Consider the following 19,433-nt stretch of genomic DNA (forward strand, 5'->3'; position numbering starts at 1 on the left):
AGGAGTGGCCTAGAAGACTAGCGCACCTTCAGGGTTCCGGGATTTCGTGGCTCTGGAGGTGGGTGGACTCGAGGTCAGTGCCACTGCAGGAAATTGGTGCGTTGTGGGAGATGGAAGATTGAAAGCAGCAAGCTGCCTGCTGGCTGTGTGCCCAGAGACCCGAGTTCTTTGGGCACAGAGCTTGAAAGAAGTGATGCAACAGACTTCTAACATCGAAAATCAGCGAATTGTTGGTTATGTCTCCCTTCTCACTAAGGAGAGAGAGAACCTGTGCTATGTCGAGTACCAGGTGAACAGGTAGCCTTTAGGGTACTGCAGATCTGTGTCTTTACTGGTGCTTTGCTGCATGCTTGAGTGCACCATGGGGGTGCCATTGCTTTTTTTACAGGTGGAGGAGGGTCATTGCTCTGCTACTGCTTATGTGTGGGTGGGGACAGTTGGAGGGGGTTTTGGGGTTCTAACATTTAACTGTCATTCATTCTCTGGGCACTCCTCTGCTTTCGTGTATGTTTGTGAAGAAAAAGAATTTCAGGATGCATATTTCTCTGACATTAAATATACCTTTGAAACTACATGTTCTTGTGATTAGGAACAGGAAGCTAGGTCAGTTGTGGTTAAAGGGATGCTGCAGGAGAGAGAGCTTTAGGTTTTGGATCATTGGGGATTTTTCGAGGATAAATGGGGCCTGTGCAAGCAAGGTGGGTCCAACATCCTTGCAGTGAGTTTGTTCATGCTGTTGAGGAGCAATGGGACCCGGGATAGATACAGAACTGTGGAAAAGGTTCAGTCAAATACTGAAGGGAAACTAAGCCAGTGCGTTAAGCAGAGCAAATATGGACAGGGAAGGCTCACTCGAGGACTGGAAGGTGAAAGTGCCTCAATTTTAATGATAGAAGTCTGATTGGTAAAGGAAGTGCTGGTGGTTGTCCATTGTGTCTGACAAAGACAGTAAACCTGTCTGGAGAGCTGTGAAAAGTGGAAAATGGAAAATCTGTTGGACTGGGGCTATTCTACTCTCTCAACCTCGGTAATCCAGGTCCAGTGGTATGAACAAGCGTCACAAACTGGGGTCTTTCTTGGTTGCAGTGGATGACCGTGCCCCTTGTCACGCCCTTCGCTCTCCACAGAGTATTGCAGAACCACCTTCTTGGCCACTGGATCTCACTGTAGATCTCATCCACCCTGTCCACTGGAGCTGAAATCACATGCAAGGGCAGACATGTCCCTATCTCACTGGGGTATGAGGCCGCCGGCTACCTCAAGGGAAATGAGCTTACAGCAATAACCAGCACACTGAAGTAGAATACTTTTGCATTCAACTGAGATGTGTCTCAAAGTTTTAACTTCTGTTTGGTACTGAGCAGATAAATAAGATGCGTGGAAACATAATACCCACTGGCTAATTAAACACCTCTCTCTTATTTCAAGGGTGGTAGAATTCCTTTGTCATTTCAGCCAGCTGCAACAAGATCCCATTTCCAGCTATTCCTCCCCAACTCTTTCATCTTTCTGCAGGACCCCTCTCCCTTTGACCCACTGCCCCCCCTCGGTTTGCTCATCCCACACTGTCCACCCCTCCCTGATCCTTGAAGGTATGCCCCGCAACTTTAGGAGGTGCAACTCTTGTCCCTACACCCTCTCCCTCACTACCACCCATGGACATAAAACAGCCCTTCCAGGTGAGGTAAGGACATCCTCAAACATCATCTACTTCATTCTTCTCTGCACTTCCTCTATTCTCTGATAGTTCCCATTACCACTTAGTTATCAGGTTTCTGTAACACCAGAGACATGAGGCGTGTGTGGCAGGGTCTTCAGCTTGTAACGGACAACAAATCCACCCAAAGCGTCAACAACAATGATGACTTTCTTCCTGATAGGCCGACTGCCTTTTATGCACGATTTGAAGCACAGCACAATGTGCTGGTGAGAAAGGCCCTGGCTAGGGTTAAACCATGTAAAGCTGCAGGGCCTGGTAACATACCTAGTCTAGAGCTAAGGGACCATGTAGCCCAATTAAAAAAGGTTCCAAGAGACATCTTCAACATCTCTCTGGAACAGTCAATTGTTCCCGCCGACTTCAAGGCAGTCACTATTATCTGGTGCCCAAGGCGGCAACAGTAACCTGCCTCTACAACTACTGCCCAGTGGGATTGACCTCAAAAATAAATGAAAAGCTTTGAGCAGCTGGTTATGGATTACATTAAATCCCATCTTGCTGCTACATTTCCAGTTCGCTTAATGCTCATATCAGTCCACTGATGATAGCATAGCCTCTGCACTTCACTCCACCCTATCTCACTTGGAGAACGGTGCCTCATATGCCAGGGTGCCGTTTATTGACTTCAGCTCAGTATTTAATACAATCATCCCTCAGAAGCTAGTGGGTAAGCTGTCCTCATTAGGTCTCAATACCTCTCTGTAAATGGATCTTGGACTTCACATAAAGACCATGGTCAGCCCATATTGGCACCAGCATCTCGACTCCATCATTCTAAGCATTGGGGTTGCATGCCCAGACCACGCTGATGTATGATTGTACTGCTAGATCTAGTACAAACCAAATCATCAAGTTTGCTGAAGACACAACAATGGCTGACCTCATCAACAATGACGGTAAGAAGGCATAGACAGAAGAGGTAGGGCAGCCGGTAAAAAGGTGCACGTACAACAACACAAGTCTCAATGTGGACAAGATGAAAGAGATGATTGTGGAAGGTACAGGCAGATCACTCCTCACTGCACATAAATGGCTCCTCTGTGGAGAGAGTTAAGAGCACCAGGTTTCTGGGAGAGCACATAACAAATGATCTCAGCTGGTCCCTCCCCTCAACCAATCTAACTAATTTGAACAGGAGCATCTCTGAGTGTTCTGAGCAGCTGCATTGCCGTCTGGTCCAAGAATTTCAAGGCCCTACAAAGGATGGCAAGGACTGCTGAGAGGGTCATAAAGGGCTCTCTCCAACTCACCTGAGATATTTATCAGGAGGGCTGTGTACGCAAGGACCTTAGCATTGTAATTGACCCCTGCCATCCAGTTTACAATCTCTTTAAGCCCCAACCATCAGGCAGGAAGTACCATAGTGCTAACAGAAAGACTTCTAAGATGGGAAACAACTTCTTCTCTCATGCTGTAAGACTACTGAACTCCCTGACACCACCTCATCATATCTGAAGTGCCAGTAGTGTTATACTGTTTACTTTTTTAACTTGAGACATAAATGCACCTTGTGGAGGAGAGGGGGAGGGAGGGGGAGAATAAAAGTTCAAAAAAATTGTCATGAACAGAGTAATTTAGTGAAACAAATTGAGGAAAAAAACAATTGCTATCTTCCCTGCAATGCACAAATGTAAAAAGACAGATGGAACAGCACAGAAGAGTTCAACACAGTATGGGCCGGTTATGGAATCGATATAAATTCTCCCTATGATCGATATAACCGTTCCCTCCAACACAGCCCAGGACCCTACATTTTTCTTTTTTCCATGAGCCTGTGTTTTTTTTTTCCAAAAATGTTCCTAATGTCTGATGACTCAACCATCACTTCCAGTGGTGTAATTCAATGGTTATCAAACTCCCAGTAATGCCTCCCCCCCTTCACCATTTCCCATCCCCTTTTCCCTCTCTCCTTGCCCGCCCATCATCTCCCTCTGGTGCTCCTCCCCTCTCCCCTTTTTCCCTTTTTTTTCGCGTATTCCTGTGTGCGTATGCGTCTGCATGTCCGTGATGATGGATTTTTCATGGTTTGTTTTAAACAGGAGCACCACGGAGCTAGAGAGAGAGAGACTGTGTGACGCGCCAGTCCTCACACAAGACATTTTTCGCAGTATTTTCCCTTTGTTTTACGAGGTCGAGTTGCGATCTCGACACTCAACCCAGCACGGATGGAAGGCGTACTCGGGAGCGGATCCGACGAGTTTCGAACTCGGGAACCTCTGCTCCCGGGTCCGGCGCCAATGTTGTTGTGCCATCAGCCGGCCCCCCTTTTTTCTTTCTATCATGGCCTTCTGCCTTTTTCACTAACTTCCCAGCTCTTTGCTTCATTCCCCCCACTCCAAGTTCCACCTATCACTTGGCATTTCTCTCTCTCCCCATGTTTCAAATCTACTCCTCAGCTTTTCTTCTCCACTCCTGCCAAAGGGTTTTGTCCCAAAACGTTGACAATACTCTTTTCCATAGATACTGCCTGGCCTGCCGAGTACCTCCAGCATTCTCTGTGTGTAATTCAGTCACTGATTACTTTCCCTGATAAAATAAACCTACCTCTGATTTCTAGATTATTTTCACAGCTGTTTTCCTTTTGTAGATTATTCAATTAGTTACTGCACTAGGGAGAATATACGAGACCAAAAAAGCAAAATCATTGGGTCTATACACAGATTTTAAGACAAGGATTTTGTGAAGAACCGGAAAGGAAAAAAGCACAATGGACAAACTAAATTCAGAATTATTATTTTTCCGAATACAATGTGTCTGTTTCCATTTATTGGTTACACAAACCATTCCCCTTTATCACCTTTGGTTTCACATTTTAATGTACAATAACATAATTCATTGCATAGGGAATCCTTAATTTGGTGTCTTTATTTTATTTTATTGGTTTATTGAGATACAAAGTGGAAAAGGTCCCTCTGGCCCTTCAAGTCAGGCTGCCCAGCAATTCCCGAATTAACCCCAGCCTAACACGGGACAAATTACAATGACTAATTCCAACCGGTACGTCTTTGGAATGTGGGATGAAACCGGAGCACCCGGAGGAGACTCATGCGGTCACAGGGGGAATGTACAAATTTCTTACAGGAAGCTGCAGGAATCGAGCCCGGTTGCTGGAACTATAAAACGTTGTGCTAACCACTACGCCACCATGCTGCCTAGAGGTTTGAAAATTCTTGGTATGCTGCTTCGAGGATAAAACAACTTCTTAGAAATTTTAACGTGCAAATATGAGTGTGTAAATTGACAGAAACTCTTGTCAGCTTTCAAGTTGAATTTCTAAAGTTTCAGCTATCCATTCTCAGTTACCTCATTTTCTCTTTCCTATGAAATTAAAAATACCTTTGAAAATGAAAAAAAAATCTTCCATTAATTTTGAGGTTTTGATGAATGACTTAACTGTTGTGGTTTACTTCAGACTTGCTGCCTCCTCACTGGTTGAGGGTTGGGGGAGAAGACTGATGAATTTTGGACTTTTCTCGCCACTGCAGAAAATAACTAATGACTCACACTGAAGCAGTGAGCAGTGGAGAAACAAGCACAATATACTACCTAGGTAGCTAAAACGGTACTTGTGGTTTTCCGGATTTGCTACTGTTTTTAACATGCGCCTCCCTTGACAGTCAGGGGTATGTTGTACGTACATGTCAACATTTGCCTAATCAAGTGCATAACAGTATTTTTCCATGAAAACTCTAACCTACATCCAATCCAATTCCATGCTCCATCACCTTTAAAATTCCACTCTTCCACAGGGACACTCCACTGATATGGTTTTCCACTTAGTTCCTTTTTAATTAACTTACGGGTACTGTTCCGTACAGTAACATGTCACAGAAGAAGTCACATTTACTCCAACTTGTGTGTGAATAGCATTTCTCAACTTCTGTTTTACATGTTAACAGATATTTGCAGACTGTGTTCCTATTTAATCTATAACTAACCGGCTCACTCCAAAGGTGAATAAATACCAGTTCTGACAGACACCTCACCCCACAATGAACAGAAGGTGCAGCACTGTTTGATGGATTTTGACGCACCTCTTTCAACCAGACAATTCTGAATTGTGGTATTTGGAAACTACTTCTCATAATCCTAAAATTTGAGTTGAATATATATTCGTAGAGGATAATTGTTTAAAACCAGAGTAAAGTGAAGCCTTTCACTTTTATTAGTGATGCTGAAGTGAAATATACCCACGTGTTGGGATACTCATTGCACTTCTGTTTTTTTTAAATTGCTGTAAGATCTGTGGCATGATATGAAACAAAAGAACTCTGTCTACGTTCCTCACTGCCTGAGAAAAGCAGCCAGCATCATCAAAGATCCCTCCCACGCATTCTCCCTTCTCCCCCGTTCCATCAGGCAGAAGATACAAAAAATTGAAAATGTGCACCTCCAGACTCGAGGAAAACTTCTATCCCACTGTTACTAGCATCTTGAATGGACCTCTTGTATGCAAATAATAATTCTTGCCTTCATAATGTACACCATCATAGCTCTTATACTTGTCTGCATACACGGGACTTTTTCTGTAACTGTCACACTATATTCTGCATTTTGTTATTGTTTTCCCCACAAACTACATCGACATATTTATGTTTTGAAATGAACTGTCTGGTTGGATGCAAAACTAAGTTATTCACCGCATCTCTGTATATGTGCCATGGAATTACAGAGTCACACAACACATAACTCCATGGCAACCAACAAGTCGCCATCTGCACTAACTCAGTTACATGTATTTGCATGCCGACCAACAAGTCCCCATTTGCAATGATCCTATTTATGTGCATTTGTTCGTGACCTTCTCTGAGTTGGTGGTTCGTGCTTGTCTGGATGATTTTTTTTTTAAATAGAGAGAATCCCTGCCTCCACTGCTGCTCTCGGGCAGCATACTCCAGGTTCCAAACACCTTCTGGGTTAAAACAAATTCACCTCAGATCCTCTCTAATCTTTCTACCTTTCACTTTATGTTTGGCTGCAAAACCTCAAATACCTTCACCATGGGAAACTGGTTCGCACTATCTCGCGATGGCCCTCATTATTTCCTGTCACAACACATTCCAGTGTCCAGGGCAAACAAACCAGTTGATCCAGTCGCCCTGAGAAACTGAAATGGCCGAATCCAGGCAACATCCTGGTGCACCTCCTCTGCAGTGCAATTCATATCCTTCCTGTAGGCTCTTATCACTGGGACAGAGATCACAAGACTAGGCTGAGTATCTCACTGAGTAAGTGGGGCACTTATTGTTGCAAACAATGGCAACTAACAAGCAGCAAAATCCTTAAGAATGAATTTTCAAAGTTCACATAGCCCTTACCTCCTGAGTTTCTCTCTACACCACGTACCCTGCATCCTACCCCTCCTTCCCATCCACCATTCGCATTTTGTCCCCTTTTCCCCCCGACTACCGACAGCACATCCATTCCCCCACCTGGTTCCACCTGCCCTTCACTTCATGATTTCCCTTTATCACTTCTCTTCTTACTGCAATCCTTTGTTTCTCTGCTTATCATCGTCCAGTCTCTGACCCCCACCTTCACCCCTCAACCTTCCCATCACCTGGCTGAACCTGCCATTTTTTCCCTACTCCATCCATCCATCAAGCATGGAAATGGGTCCCTTGGCCCAACTGCTGGCCAAAATTCCCATTGAAGGTAATCTCATTTACCCGCATCTTTCCAACATGTGAATCTGCCCAAATTCCTTTTAAATGGAGTAGATGGCAGCACAAAGCAGTTCACAGCGGCCACTCTGGTGATGATGTCTGTTATTTGTCAAGTAGGGTGCCGTGCACAATCCTGATTTGATGGAGACGGATGTGAGGGCACGGAGGAACATCTGGTAAAACTTCTGAAATGCCTGCTTCGCTGTTGCTGCTACTGTGTGGTACGAAATCTCCGGAGGGGAAGGCCCGGAGTCCTCGGCTTTGCTTGTTGCTCGGCGGTTGGGGCAGGGTCGAAGCACTCGGCAGAGGGTGGTGCTCGGTGCTCAGTGTCCAGTGTCGAAGGGCTGGTCGGAGTCTCGAAGTTTTCGGATGGACTCAGAGTCCGCTGCGGTCGGGTGCTTCCAATGGTGCTGCATTGGCAAGTTTGCGGTGCTTAGAGGATCATGGCAGGGAGATGAACTACCATCTGCGTGAGATGATGAGGCTATCGGGACTTTGAGACTTTTTTTTACCATGCCCATGGTCTGCTCTTTATCAAATTACAGTATTGCTTTGCACTGTTGTAACTATATGTTATAATTATGTGGTTTTGTCCGTTTTGGTCTTGGCTTGTCTTGTGTTTCTTGTAATATCATTCTGGAGAAACATTGTATCAGTTTTTAATGCATGTATTTCTAAATGACAATAAACGAGGACTGAGTGTCCTCATAATCTAATCTAATCTAAATGTTGTGAATGTACTCGCCTCACTTCCTTTCATGAATGGACCATATCCAGTATGAAAAAAGTTACCCCTCAGGCCCCTGTTAAATCTCTCACCTTAAACCTACGCCATCCAGTTCTTGATTCCCCAGCCCTGAGAAAAAAGACTGTGCATTTACCAAATCTATGCCCCTCAAGACTTTATGGACCACTATGTGACCCCTGCTCCTCCCCCATTTTCCTACACTGCAATGATTGTCTGTGTCCTCCAATTCCATTCACCATACTCCCCGTCTGGTTCATCTACCCATCATCCACCCTCAATGGGAGGGGGTGAAGCTGGAGTCACAGACTGGAGGATGATACGCAGGGAAACAAAGGATTGCAGTGCTAGAGTCTGATAAAGAAGGGATATGATAAAGGAAATCACGAGAGGAGAAGTGAAGGGCAGGTGGAACTTGCCAGCCTCTGTCACATCGCCACACCAAACCTCCCCCATCTCTTTATACCACCTTCGATCTTCGCGCTCAGTCTCGACATCTACAACACTTCTATAGTTGTACAGTGGAGAGCATTCTGACAGGCTAGTATGGAGGGGCTACTGCACAGGACCAAAAGAATCTGCAGAAGGTTGTAAATCTAGGCAGCTCCATCTTGGGCAGTAGCCTACGAAGTACCCAGGATATCTTTAGGGAGCGGTGTCTCAGAAAGGCAGCGTCCATTATTAAGGACACCCAGCACCCAGGGCATGCCCTTTTCTCACTGTTACAATCAAGCAAGAGGTACAGAAACCTGAAGGCACACATCCAGCGATTCAGGAACAGCTTCTTCCCCTCTGCCATCCGATTCTTAAATAGACTTTGAAGCTTTGGACACTACCTCACTTTAAAAAAAAGTATTTCTGTTTTTGCACGTTTTTAAAAATTTATTTAATATATGTAATTGTTTATTTATTATTGTTACATTTTATTTATTTATTATTAATATTTTTTTTCTCTCTGCTAGATTATGTATTGCATTGAACTGTTACTGCTAAATTAACAAATTTGACGTCACATGCCGGTGATAATAAACCTGATTCTGATTCACGATTCATCCAGCCATCTTCAAAACTTCACTCATCCAGACTACAAATCAACCACCAAAATCCCCATACCAAAGATCTACACCCTCCGAACTAAATGATGACTGCTTGGTGACACTGACGCCAATCATCAAGAAATGCTTTGAATGGTTGATAATGGCAAATATCAAAAACTCCATTCCTGCCACACTAGACACCCACCAATATGGTTACTAACAGGATCATTCTACAACAGATGTAACAGCACCGGGCTCTGACACACCCGGAAAACAAAAACATTTAAGTCACTTTGCTGTCTTTGGATTTCAGTTTGTCATTCATTATTGCCCCAAGGATGTTGGTAAACACAACTCCTATTCCTTTGTCTAAATACACCGCTGTGCAATTGGGTGTTGGATTTCCTAACCAACAGACCCAGATAGTCAGGATGCACAACCATTTCGCCCTCCCCATCATCCTCAACACGGATGCCCTCAGGACTGAGGGCTGAGCCCACTGCTGTACACTCTGCTCACACACTGACAACTTGGCCGAACACCCAAGCAGTTACAGTACGTACCTTGTTAAATTTGCCAATGACATGACAGTGGTGAGGTGGCAGAGTTCGAGGCTTGACGCCAGGGAAACACCTCTTCTTAATGTCAACAAGACAAATGAAATGGTTATCGACTTCAGGAGAACTTGCACCACGCACACCCTCTTTACATCAGTAGCACAGCAGTGGAAACTGCGAATAGTTTCAAACTCCTCGGGGTGCACACCTCACAGAACCCCTCATCGTCCTAGAACACATCCATCACAGGCACAACAGCTCACCAAAGCCTCTATTTTCTGCAGAGGCTGATGAGAACTTGATTTTGCACATCCATACTTACATCATTCTACAGATGTACAGTAGAGAGCATCCTGACAAGCCATACCACTGCTTGGTATGGAATCTGCACTGTGGTGGACAGGAAGGCTCTGCAACTAGTAATCAGAGCTGCCCAACACATCACTGGCACCAGTTTACCCACCAAAGACATATATACAGAAACTTGCAGGAAAAGGGACAATAATACCATGAAGGTTCCAAGCATCCTGCTCAGGGACTGTTTGTTCCACTCCCATCAGTGGGAAGGCTACATAGCATCCACACCAGGACCACCAGTCTCAAAAACATTACTTCCCCAAGCAGTAACTCCACTAACACCTAACTCCACCACGACTTTATTATTTCCTGTTCGTCACCTTATGTATAGCTTAGCATCACTTTATGAACATACAATTGATCTATGTACGAATACAAGCTATCTTTCATTTACATTTAATATGATTTTTTTTATTATGATTGCGCTTTTTACCCTCTCTGTGTGTTTTTTGTGCTGTATCAGATCTGGAGTAACACTTGTGGACTGAAAATGACAGTGAACATTCTTGAACCCTGAATCTAGATACAGGGTCTCAACCTGATATATCAACAGTTCTTTTCCCCTTCCTCCCACTGAATTCCTCCGGGGTTGGGCGACAAATTCTGGCCTTGACAGTGAACTCCAAGATTAGACAAAAAAAAAGAATGTAGTGTCTGGACACAATTTCTCTCATTAACAGAGAGAGACACTTCAAATAAGAAGCCAGTCAGATCCACAAATGAAACTAATGCTGGAGCATCCATTAAAATCTCACTCTCATCAATTAAAAACAGCACTGGATTTATAAGGAAAATTTGGGTCTTACTCTTCCTGTAAAGGTATTCAGCGACAACAGCTGCCATGTGAACGTAACACATCACTGCCTGCAAAGGAGAAGACAAACAATCAAGTACAAGTTGTTTAATTAAGTGTCATATCCAAATCAGCATTGTTGCATCCATTCAGCTTGTTATGGGTTCCTTATCATGTACATGAGACCATCACAAACTCTCTGGACTTGCTGCTTTCTCATAAGTGGTGAAATTCAGATTTGATGTTTAAAAAAAAAATGCCCCTTCTCTGCTGAATAAATGATGCCTTCATATTAGCATGGACGAGTTGGGCTGAAATGTCTGTTTTGGTGTTGCACAACTCTTTGAATTAGTTGTAGATGAGCAGGGCAGCATTCTACATTGGTTGGTTATTTAATCCATGATTGGCATCACCTAAATAGATCATTCCCATACGGTTGCTCAAACCTTGGATACAAACTAGTTGCCGTATTCTGAGTGCTACTACAGAGGCCACACTGTCCCAAACTGAACGTAGGCCATATTGGGACTACTGCAGAGGGCACACTGTCCCAAACTGAACGTAGGCCATATTGGGACCAAAGTGAGAAGAATCTCGATGGTGGTGAACCAGAGATGGGAATTCCTGCCGCAGACAGCTGTGACGGCTTGATAGACTTGTGGACATTAAGGGAATCAAGAGAGAAGGAAATAAGGCAATAAAAATAGCAGTGAGAAAGAAACATTAAGCATTGTTTCTAAACTCTGAAGAGCACAGATAAGATGGACAGTCGGTTTTTTCCCCAAAGGACCATAAGACAGAACCTAATTCTGCACCTATTTGACACATCAGGTCTGCTCCGCTACTTCACCATGGCTGATTTATTATCCCTCTCAACCTCATTCTCCTGCCTTCTTCATGTAACCTTTGACACCCTTACTAATCAGGAACCCATAAACCTCTACTTTAAACATACTCAACTACCTCGACTCCACAGTTGTCTGTAGCAATGAATTCCACAGATCCACTAAGCCCGCTGTCCAAAGAAATTCCTCTTCATCTCTGTTCTAAATGGATGCCCCATTATACTGAGGCTGTGCCCTCTGATCCTAGACTCCCCCACTATAGGAAACATCCTCTTCACATCCACTCCATCTAGGTCATTCAAACTGGGCTTCTAGCCAGGTATAGGTATTGATTTTAACCAATGCTTTGATGACGAACTCTGCCATTTTCATCAGAGATGATACATGGGTATGTCTAGTCCGGTGGTACACATAACCCCGTAATCCGTTCCTCCTGAATGGATGTGGACTCACTATAAGACCATAAGACAAAGGAGCAGAAGTAGGCCATTTGGCCCATCGAGTCTGCTCCGCCATTTTATCATGAGCTGATCCATTCTCCCATTTAGTCCCACTCCCCCGCCTTCTCACCATAACCTTTGATGCCCTGGCTACTCAGATACCTATCAATCTCTGCCTTAAATACACCCAATGACTTGGCCTCCACTGCTGCCCGTGGCAACAAATTCCATAGATTCACCACCCTCTGACTAAAAAAATTTCTTCACATTTCTGTTCTGAATGGGCGCCCTTCAATCCTTAAGTCATGCCCTCTCGTACTAGACTCCCCCATCATGGGAAACAACTTTGCCACATCCACTCTGTCAATGCCTTTTAACATACGAAATACTTCTATGAGGTCTCCCCTCATTCTTCTAAACTCCAAGGAATACAGTCCAAGAGCGGACAAACATTCCTCATATGTTAACCCTCTCATTCCCGGAATCATTCTAGTGAATCTTCTCTGTACCCTTTCCAACGTCAGCACATCCTTTCTTAAATAAGGACTTAAACCAATCAGGTTTCTGCTGCCCCACCTTGTTTACAATCGAATTCCAGTTCTTACTTTGAGTGAGACCTTTGTCTTCGTTAAAATTATTTTTTCCTAATTTTATTTTAATGGCTTTCTTCAGCAGGTGGTCCAAAAAGCCATTGGTGGGGCACAGTAGTTTTGAGTTCAAGTCAATCCTATGGCCATTGTCTATGTAGTGTTCTGCTACGGCTGATTTCTCTGGGTAACTCAAACAGGAACACCTCTTATGCCCCTTGAGGTGGGCTTCTACCATGCGTCCCATCTGGCCGATATATGCTACTCTGCATTCATAGGGAATCCTGTAAGTGCCAGCCGACCTCAGGTCACCTTTGATCGCCTAAGCTGTGATTTGAGCTTCCTTATAGGTTTGTAGATCTATATCAGCCAGACATGACGCATAGTGGAAACCCACATCAAGAAGCACAGTAGGTGTATCCATTTGAGTTACCCGGCGAAGCCAGTGGCCATAGGAATGACTTTGACACAAAACTACTGTGCCGCACCAATGACTTTTGGAAGCCATTGAAATGAAACTAAAGAAAAAGAATTTTAACAAAGGTGAAGGTCTCACTCTAAGTAAGAACTGGAAATTGATTGTAAACAAGCTGGGGAAGCAAAAACCTGATTGGATGAGGACTAACCGATCAGGACGGACGGACGACATGGGTATATATACCAACACACTAGACATGCCCAGGCATCAACCCTGATGAAGATGGCAGAGTTTGTCATCAAAATATCAGCTCAAATCCATACCTGTCCCAGGCTGGAAGAGTTTATTTGTCGTATATGCTGGAAAAGCACTAGATCCTTTTTTAGGTCATTCAATATTCAATAGGTTTCAATGAGATCTCACTTCATTCTTCCAAACTCCATCAAGTACAGGCGTAGAGCCATGAAGCGCTCCTCATACACTAACCCTTCCTGGGACAATTCACATGAACCTCCTCCGAACCCTCTCCAATGCCAGCAAATCCTTTCTTAGATAAGGAGCCCAAAACTACTCGCAAATCGGTCATTGGTCTGACCAATGCCTTATAAAGCCTCAGCAGGTACAACAGCAGCATTTAAGAGGCACTTAGACATTGGGTCAGGCAAGGAATGCAAGGACATGGACATTTGCAAGCATGGGATTAGTTTAAACTGGCATCACGGTTGGCACTGACATGGTGGGCCAAGTGTCTATTTAATATGCTGCACTGTTCTCTGTGCTTCTGATAAATGAACATTCCAAATTTTGTAGCAAATGTTGCACTGGGATTCATGCCTCAAACCACTCCACAATGTTACCTTCCTGCATCTTTAAACACATGGAGTAATGAACAATTCAGAACATCTGGTATATCATGTGGTAAATGTGTGGTTATCCATTTTAGTAAGCAATGCAGAAGAGTGATAATTAAATGAAGACTGAGTAACTTTGATGTGTAATGGGACTTGGATGTGTTTGCATACATGTCACCGGAGGCCAAAATGCATGTCTTGTAAGTGATTAGCAATCTTTACTGGAGAGGATTTGAATATAACACTGAAGAATTCTTATTGCAACTGAGTAGGACTTGAGGAGATTGTCTGGAGTATTGTGTGCAGTTTAATTCCCAAGAAAGGAAAAACCTACCATAGTAAAGATTCACTATCCAGCAACCACTGCCTTAAGATAAGAAACTGAACAGACTGAGACTGCGTTCTCTGGAGCTTCAAATTTAGAAGCATCATAGAACTTGCAACACTTTTTGATGGGTGTAGGGAGGATGTTCATCCCAGCTGAGGACTCTAGAATTAGGGACAGAGTTTGAGATAGTACAAAAGATTAACTTTATTTGTCACACATACTTCAAAACAGACAGTGAAATGCGTTGTTTGTGTCAAATGAAAACTACAACGATTGTGCTGGGCGTCCTACAAGTGTCGCCACACTTCCAGTGCTAACATACAACCCTAACCTTAACCACGTCTTTGGAATGTGGGTGGAAACTGGAGCATCGGAAAGAAACCTACGTGGTTACTGGGAGAATATCCTTACAGCCAGCAGCAGGAGTTGAACCCCAATCGATAATCACTGATGCCATAAAGTGATTGTGCAAGCCAAGCCACTAAATTACCATGCGCCCTATGGTGTTCAGGACGAAGATGAAGGGAACTTCCATCACTCAAAGGGTGGTGAATCTTTGACATTCGTGACCAGAGAGAACTGTGGAGGCTCAGGCACCAAGTCCATTGGCAAAAGATAGATACATTTGCACCAGACAGTGAAAGATTCAAGAGATGTGAGAACAGTGCTGGAAAATGTTGCTGAGGCCAAAAGCCGCCAAAACCTGTGTGGTTTCTGAAAGATGGAGCAGGACTGAAGGATCAAGTTACCTACTTCTGCTGTTGCTTACCTTCTTTGGCTATAAAGCATGCCATAAATTCACCACCGACTGCCATGGCTGGTATTAGCCTGGTTTAAACTAATTAAGGATATTTATTAAGTAACTTGATAAGGCAAACTAACAGCAACTTTATGATTTGGGCTGGACCAGCCTGGGCAAAGGTCTGTAAGTTTCTTTCTCCAAGGGAAATGGTTTGAGTTTTCAATAGTTATATGGTTACTTTTCATGAATTGTGCTCCACTGCCATCAGACTCCTGAACCAATCAATCTTCCTAGTGGTGCTGTCACATTCATGTACTTATTAGTCTCCCTTAGTTATTTCTACATTGTCATTCCAGTATTCTCCTTGCACTGCAATCTTTGCACCATTCAGCTCTTTGACACTCACCATCATATTTATTATTACCATTTACATTGTTTACCCTTTGAGTGAAAAGGAATTCCAATGCACCCTGACATTTATGATGATAAACTACACTTTGTAATTAACTAACTACACAGGAAATGTTGGGGGGGACTCAGTGGGTGAGGCAGCATCTATGGATGGAATGAAAAGTTGATATTTCAGGTTGGGGTTCTTATTCTGGTCATCTCTTCACAGAAAATATCGAATGTCCTCTTCCCTCCATAGATGCTGCCTGACCCAATTAGCTCTTCCAGCTTTCTTGTGTGTTGCTCCAGATTTCAGCATCTGTAGTCTCTTGTCTCTGACTAACAAGCTAACTTATTTCCTGACTACATTGAGGTTTAGTTAAAATTTGCCAACAATTATCCCAGAATTTGAGCACACATACATATACTCAAGCTTGATGATTACTCACCTCCGAGAGGTCTCCGTTTTTCACATGGATTTTAGCCATACTACCCAGCCAAGTCTTCCTCAGCTCAGGTGTGCTGGCGTAGGATTTGGCTAAGCTATACTGAAGGTCCACCAGCATCTCAGGGTCTTTCTCATGCTCCTTCATCTGGGCAGTGGCCATCAGGACTGTCCGAATTCTCTTGGTTAGATCTTTGACCTCACTTGGAAAAGCAGTTGCCTGAAAAAAGGAGGAAACTCAGTTCTGAAATGTTTTTACAAAATGTGCAGAATAATTACCAAGATAACCACAATTTCACCTTAACAATCCTGCTCAATAAACCCCACATTACAATAATGTAACACCTTTAGTTGGCATTCCACAACAAATTCAAAAGGATAAATTTTGACATTGAACAACCTGAGATGCCAGGACACACATCTAATTGAAATACCCGAAGCCAAATTTCAATCAATGGATTGGAAGAGCTGAGGGATAGCAAAGCTTGGGAGGAAATTTCAATCTTGCTAGAATACAGGGCTTGGCTTGAAAGAATACAGGGCTTGCAATGCTACAAGTCTGGTTCAGTTTGCAACGGTAAGCTGGGGGATGGCTATAGAAGCTTCTAAGAATGAAGAATCTTATTGAGAAAGCTCGAGTTAGGGGCAATACGAGAAGCGTCCAGGACATGGATAGCAAAACTTTGGACAATCTACAGTGTGGAAGATGGGTGGAAGGAGGTGAGACAGGTATGGCAGTAATGTACCAGTGTGAGAGGCAGAACTGAGATGGTTTAGAGGATGCCATCACATGATTTTCCATTGCCATTGCTCAGATCATGGCAGTATCGATGGGTTGGAGAGGTACTCATTAGCTAAGGTTCAATCAATTCATTCTACCGTAGCAATAAATACCAGAAGAATGTGCTTTCTAAGGCTGGAGAATGGAACATTGAATGGATTGAAGGAGATGAACTGTAGGGACATTGAAATTTGCCATTTACTACCACTGCTCAGGTTAGCTTGGGCATTTTATTGAAGCCCTGTATTTATATAATGAAGCTGCTCGCATATTGCTTTTGGTTACAGAGATTCCACAATTATAAATTATCATTCTGTACATATTCCAAAGAGTTACTCCTTTTACTAACATCTGCATTAAAATTCAAACCAAATACAGCTTGCCAAAGCTCTGCACAATCTCACCAAAACTTCCTTACTTTTCATTCCAATTCATTGCAAAAAAAAAGGAACATCTCACTTGTGTTCATAGCTGTGTGGTATACCCGAAGGCTGACATTTCACACCTCACGATCCTGAATCATACATTTCCCAATTTCCCACTGTTGAAAGAACATTTTGCTTTCCTGCTCTTCCCACTGTAATGCGTAATCTCATTCTCTTAGGTTGTCCTCCATCCGCTGGTCTCTCACCTACTTCTTTAATCTAGGTCCCCCTGTTGACTCTGAATCCACCCCAGCACAGCTCACCACCTTGTTCTGCATCACAATAAACCCATACATTGCCTTTCTACCAAAAACAAATACGAACAATGAATAGCAATGGTAATGATTCTTGAGACAGCTCACCTGCAGCCTGAAAAAGACCCATTTACTCCTAGTCCCACTCTCTTTTAATCAATTCTGTATACATACTAAAATGTATTAAAATATATTCGATTCCTGGCATTCCCACAACTGATTATTTCACTTTAAGGTCTCCTTATCTTGTTATTTATTGCTAATTATATTTGCATTTGCACTGTTTGTTATTCATTGATCCCGTTTACAGTTACTGTTCTATAGAATTGCTGACTATGCCCGCAGGAAAAAGAATCTCAGGGTTGAATGTGGCGACATGCATGTACTCTGATGATAAATTTTACTTTGAACTTTGAAAATGTTAGTCCCTAGACCGAGCAACCTTTAATTAATCTAACATTCTTTTAATCTCCTGCCTTAATGGATGCCTTTGGAAAATCCAGTTAAATAGGGGTGGTCAAATTATACTAATGCAGATAAGCATCTGTGCCAAAGTAAGAGACTGGCATAGAATATTCACGGGCAAGATGGACAAACAATGAAGTATGAACAATATCTAACTAATGGGACAGTTGGCAATTAATTCCCTTCTACTACTTGTTGATGTGCCGGTGCTATTAAGATGAAGAGCTGTACTTTCACTTTAAGTGGGATAATAGTGCTTAGGAAATACTCGTCTCTACATCATGTGATTTGCTGTCATAGAATCATATAGCAGGTCATTCAGCCCACCACACACATAGCCACAGGAGGGCACCTGTCTGCGTCTGTGTTAGGAAATGTATCCATACCTTCAGAGCCTTGTCACTGTTGGCAAAGTTGTTGATAATAGAAAGCGAGTCTTGGAACCTGGAACCTCCAGTAAAAACAACATCGGCTATTAATCGGCTCACTGCGATAATGATCTAGAATGGAAACAAAGGCTATGTTTGTTAATCCTTCCCACTGATGAGATATTTTGGAATGAGCACAAATCCGTAAACTTATCAACGAGAGGATCATTTAATAGAAGTTTGGAATCCAATCTTTAAGAAGGCAGTTAAGGCTGAAACACTGGCATGAAAAGGAAGACTTATAACAAAGGAGGCTTCAGTTAAAAATAGAACATTTTGGTGTTACTCAAGTCAGGCAGCAATTGTGGCACGAGAAGCAGATTTTGGTTCCATCGTAAATGAAACAAAGCACTTTTACAGTGTAAAGAAAGGGCTGTGGTGGGGGTAAGGGAGGAGAAAAAGCAATGAGGTGATCCGTCATTTGGTAGACCAGATCTGTGTCACATCCAAAAAGTTTGAATGCAGTGGCTGTGCTGTTGTCTGGAGCTTGTTGTCCTCCAGAGTCATAGTGAGAGTGGGATGGAGAATTGAGGCAACGGTAAGTCATGTGGACTCAACTGAGACACATGACAAAGTAGTCACCCAGGCTGGGTTTACCTTCACTGTGCTGGACAGGAGCACTGAACGAACTTTGCATCAATTGCTGCTTCATTCACCTGGAGCATCTGGACCCCTTGAAATCATTGATAATGGAGGTAATAAAGGGGCAAATTTAGCCTTTCCTAAGATTGTATTAAAATATACCACAGGGAGGGTAGTGGATGTCGAAAACAGCCAGCAGTTCCTTTGGAACACTGAAGGGTAAGGAAGGGAAAAAATATTTGATAGTGGCATATGACTCCAAAGGGTCAGAAAGCGTGGATGCTGGGGGAGGGGCGGGGGAGAGAGTCCAGGAGACTGTGCTATGGTCCTGAAAGAGGGGGAAGAGAAGACAACTTAGGAAACTAAAAAGATGACATGGATCATCTTACGATTTCACCCAATACCGCCTCAAGAAGGCAACATCCATCAAGGAATTCCACCACCCGGGCAATGTTATCTTCTGCTACCATCAGGCAGGAAGTCCAGAAGCCTGAAGTCCCACGTAACCAGGTTCAAGTACAGCCACTCCCCTTAAACATTTGATGCTTGAACCAATGTGTGCAACCCTTCAGTAAAG

The 19,433-nt window shown here is 43.4% G+C and overlaps 1 protein-coding gene across 4 annotated transcripts in view; it reads right to left on the minus strand.

Moving 5' to 3' along the window:
* Positions 1–19,433, minus strand: part of dock11 (dedicator of cytokinesis 11) — a 322,191-nt gene that overhangs the window by 82,914 nt on the left and 219,844 nt on the right. For all 4 annotated transcript variants that reach the window (XM_063060509.1, XM_063060507.1, XM_063060506.1 and 1 more), the window contains exons 42-44: positions 18,233–18,346; positions 15,926–16,141; positions 10,889–10,946 (exon numbers count right to left, since the gene is read on the minus strand). In XM_063060509.1, coding sequence (XP_062916579.1) covers positions 10,889–10,946; positions 15,926–16,141; positions 18,233–18,346 — 388 coding nt within the window. The remainder of the gene's footprint in view (positions 1–10,888; positions 10,947–15,925; positions 16,142–18,232; positions 18,347–19,433) is intronic.

This window comes from Mobula hypostoma, chromosome 10, assembly GCF_963921235.1.
Source record: "Mobula hypostoma chromosome 10, sMobHyp1.1, whole genome shotgun sequence".
In the NCBI taxonomy this organism is placed as follows: Eukaryota; Metazoa; Chordata; class Chondrichthyes; order Myliobatiformes; family Myliobatidae; genus Mobula; species Mobula hypostoma.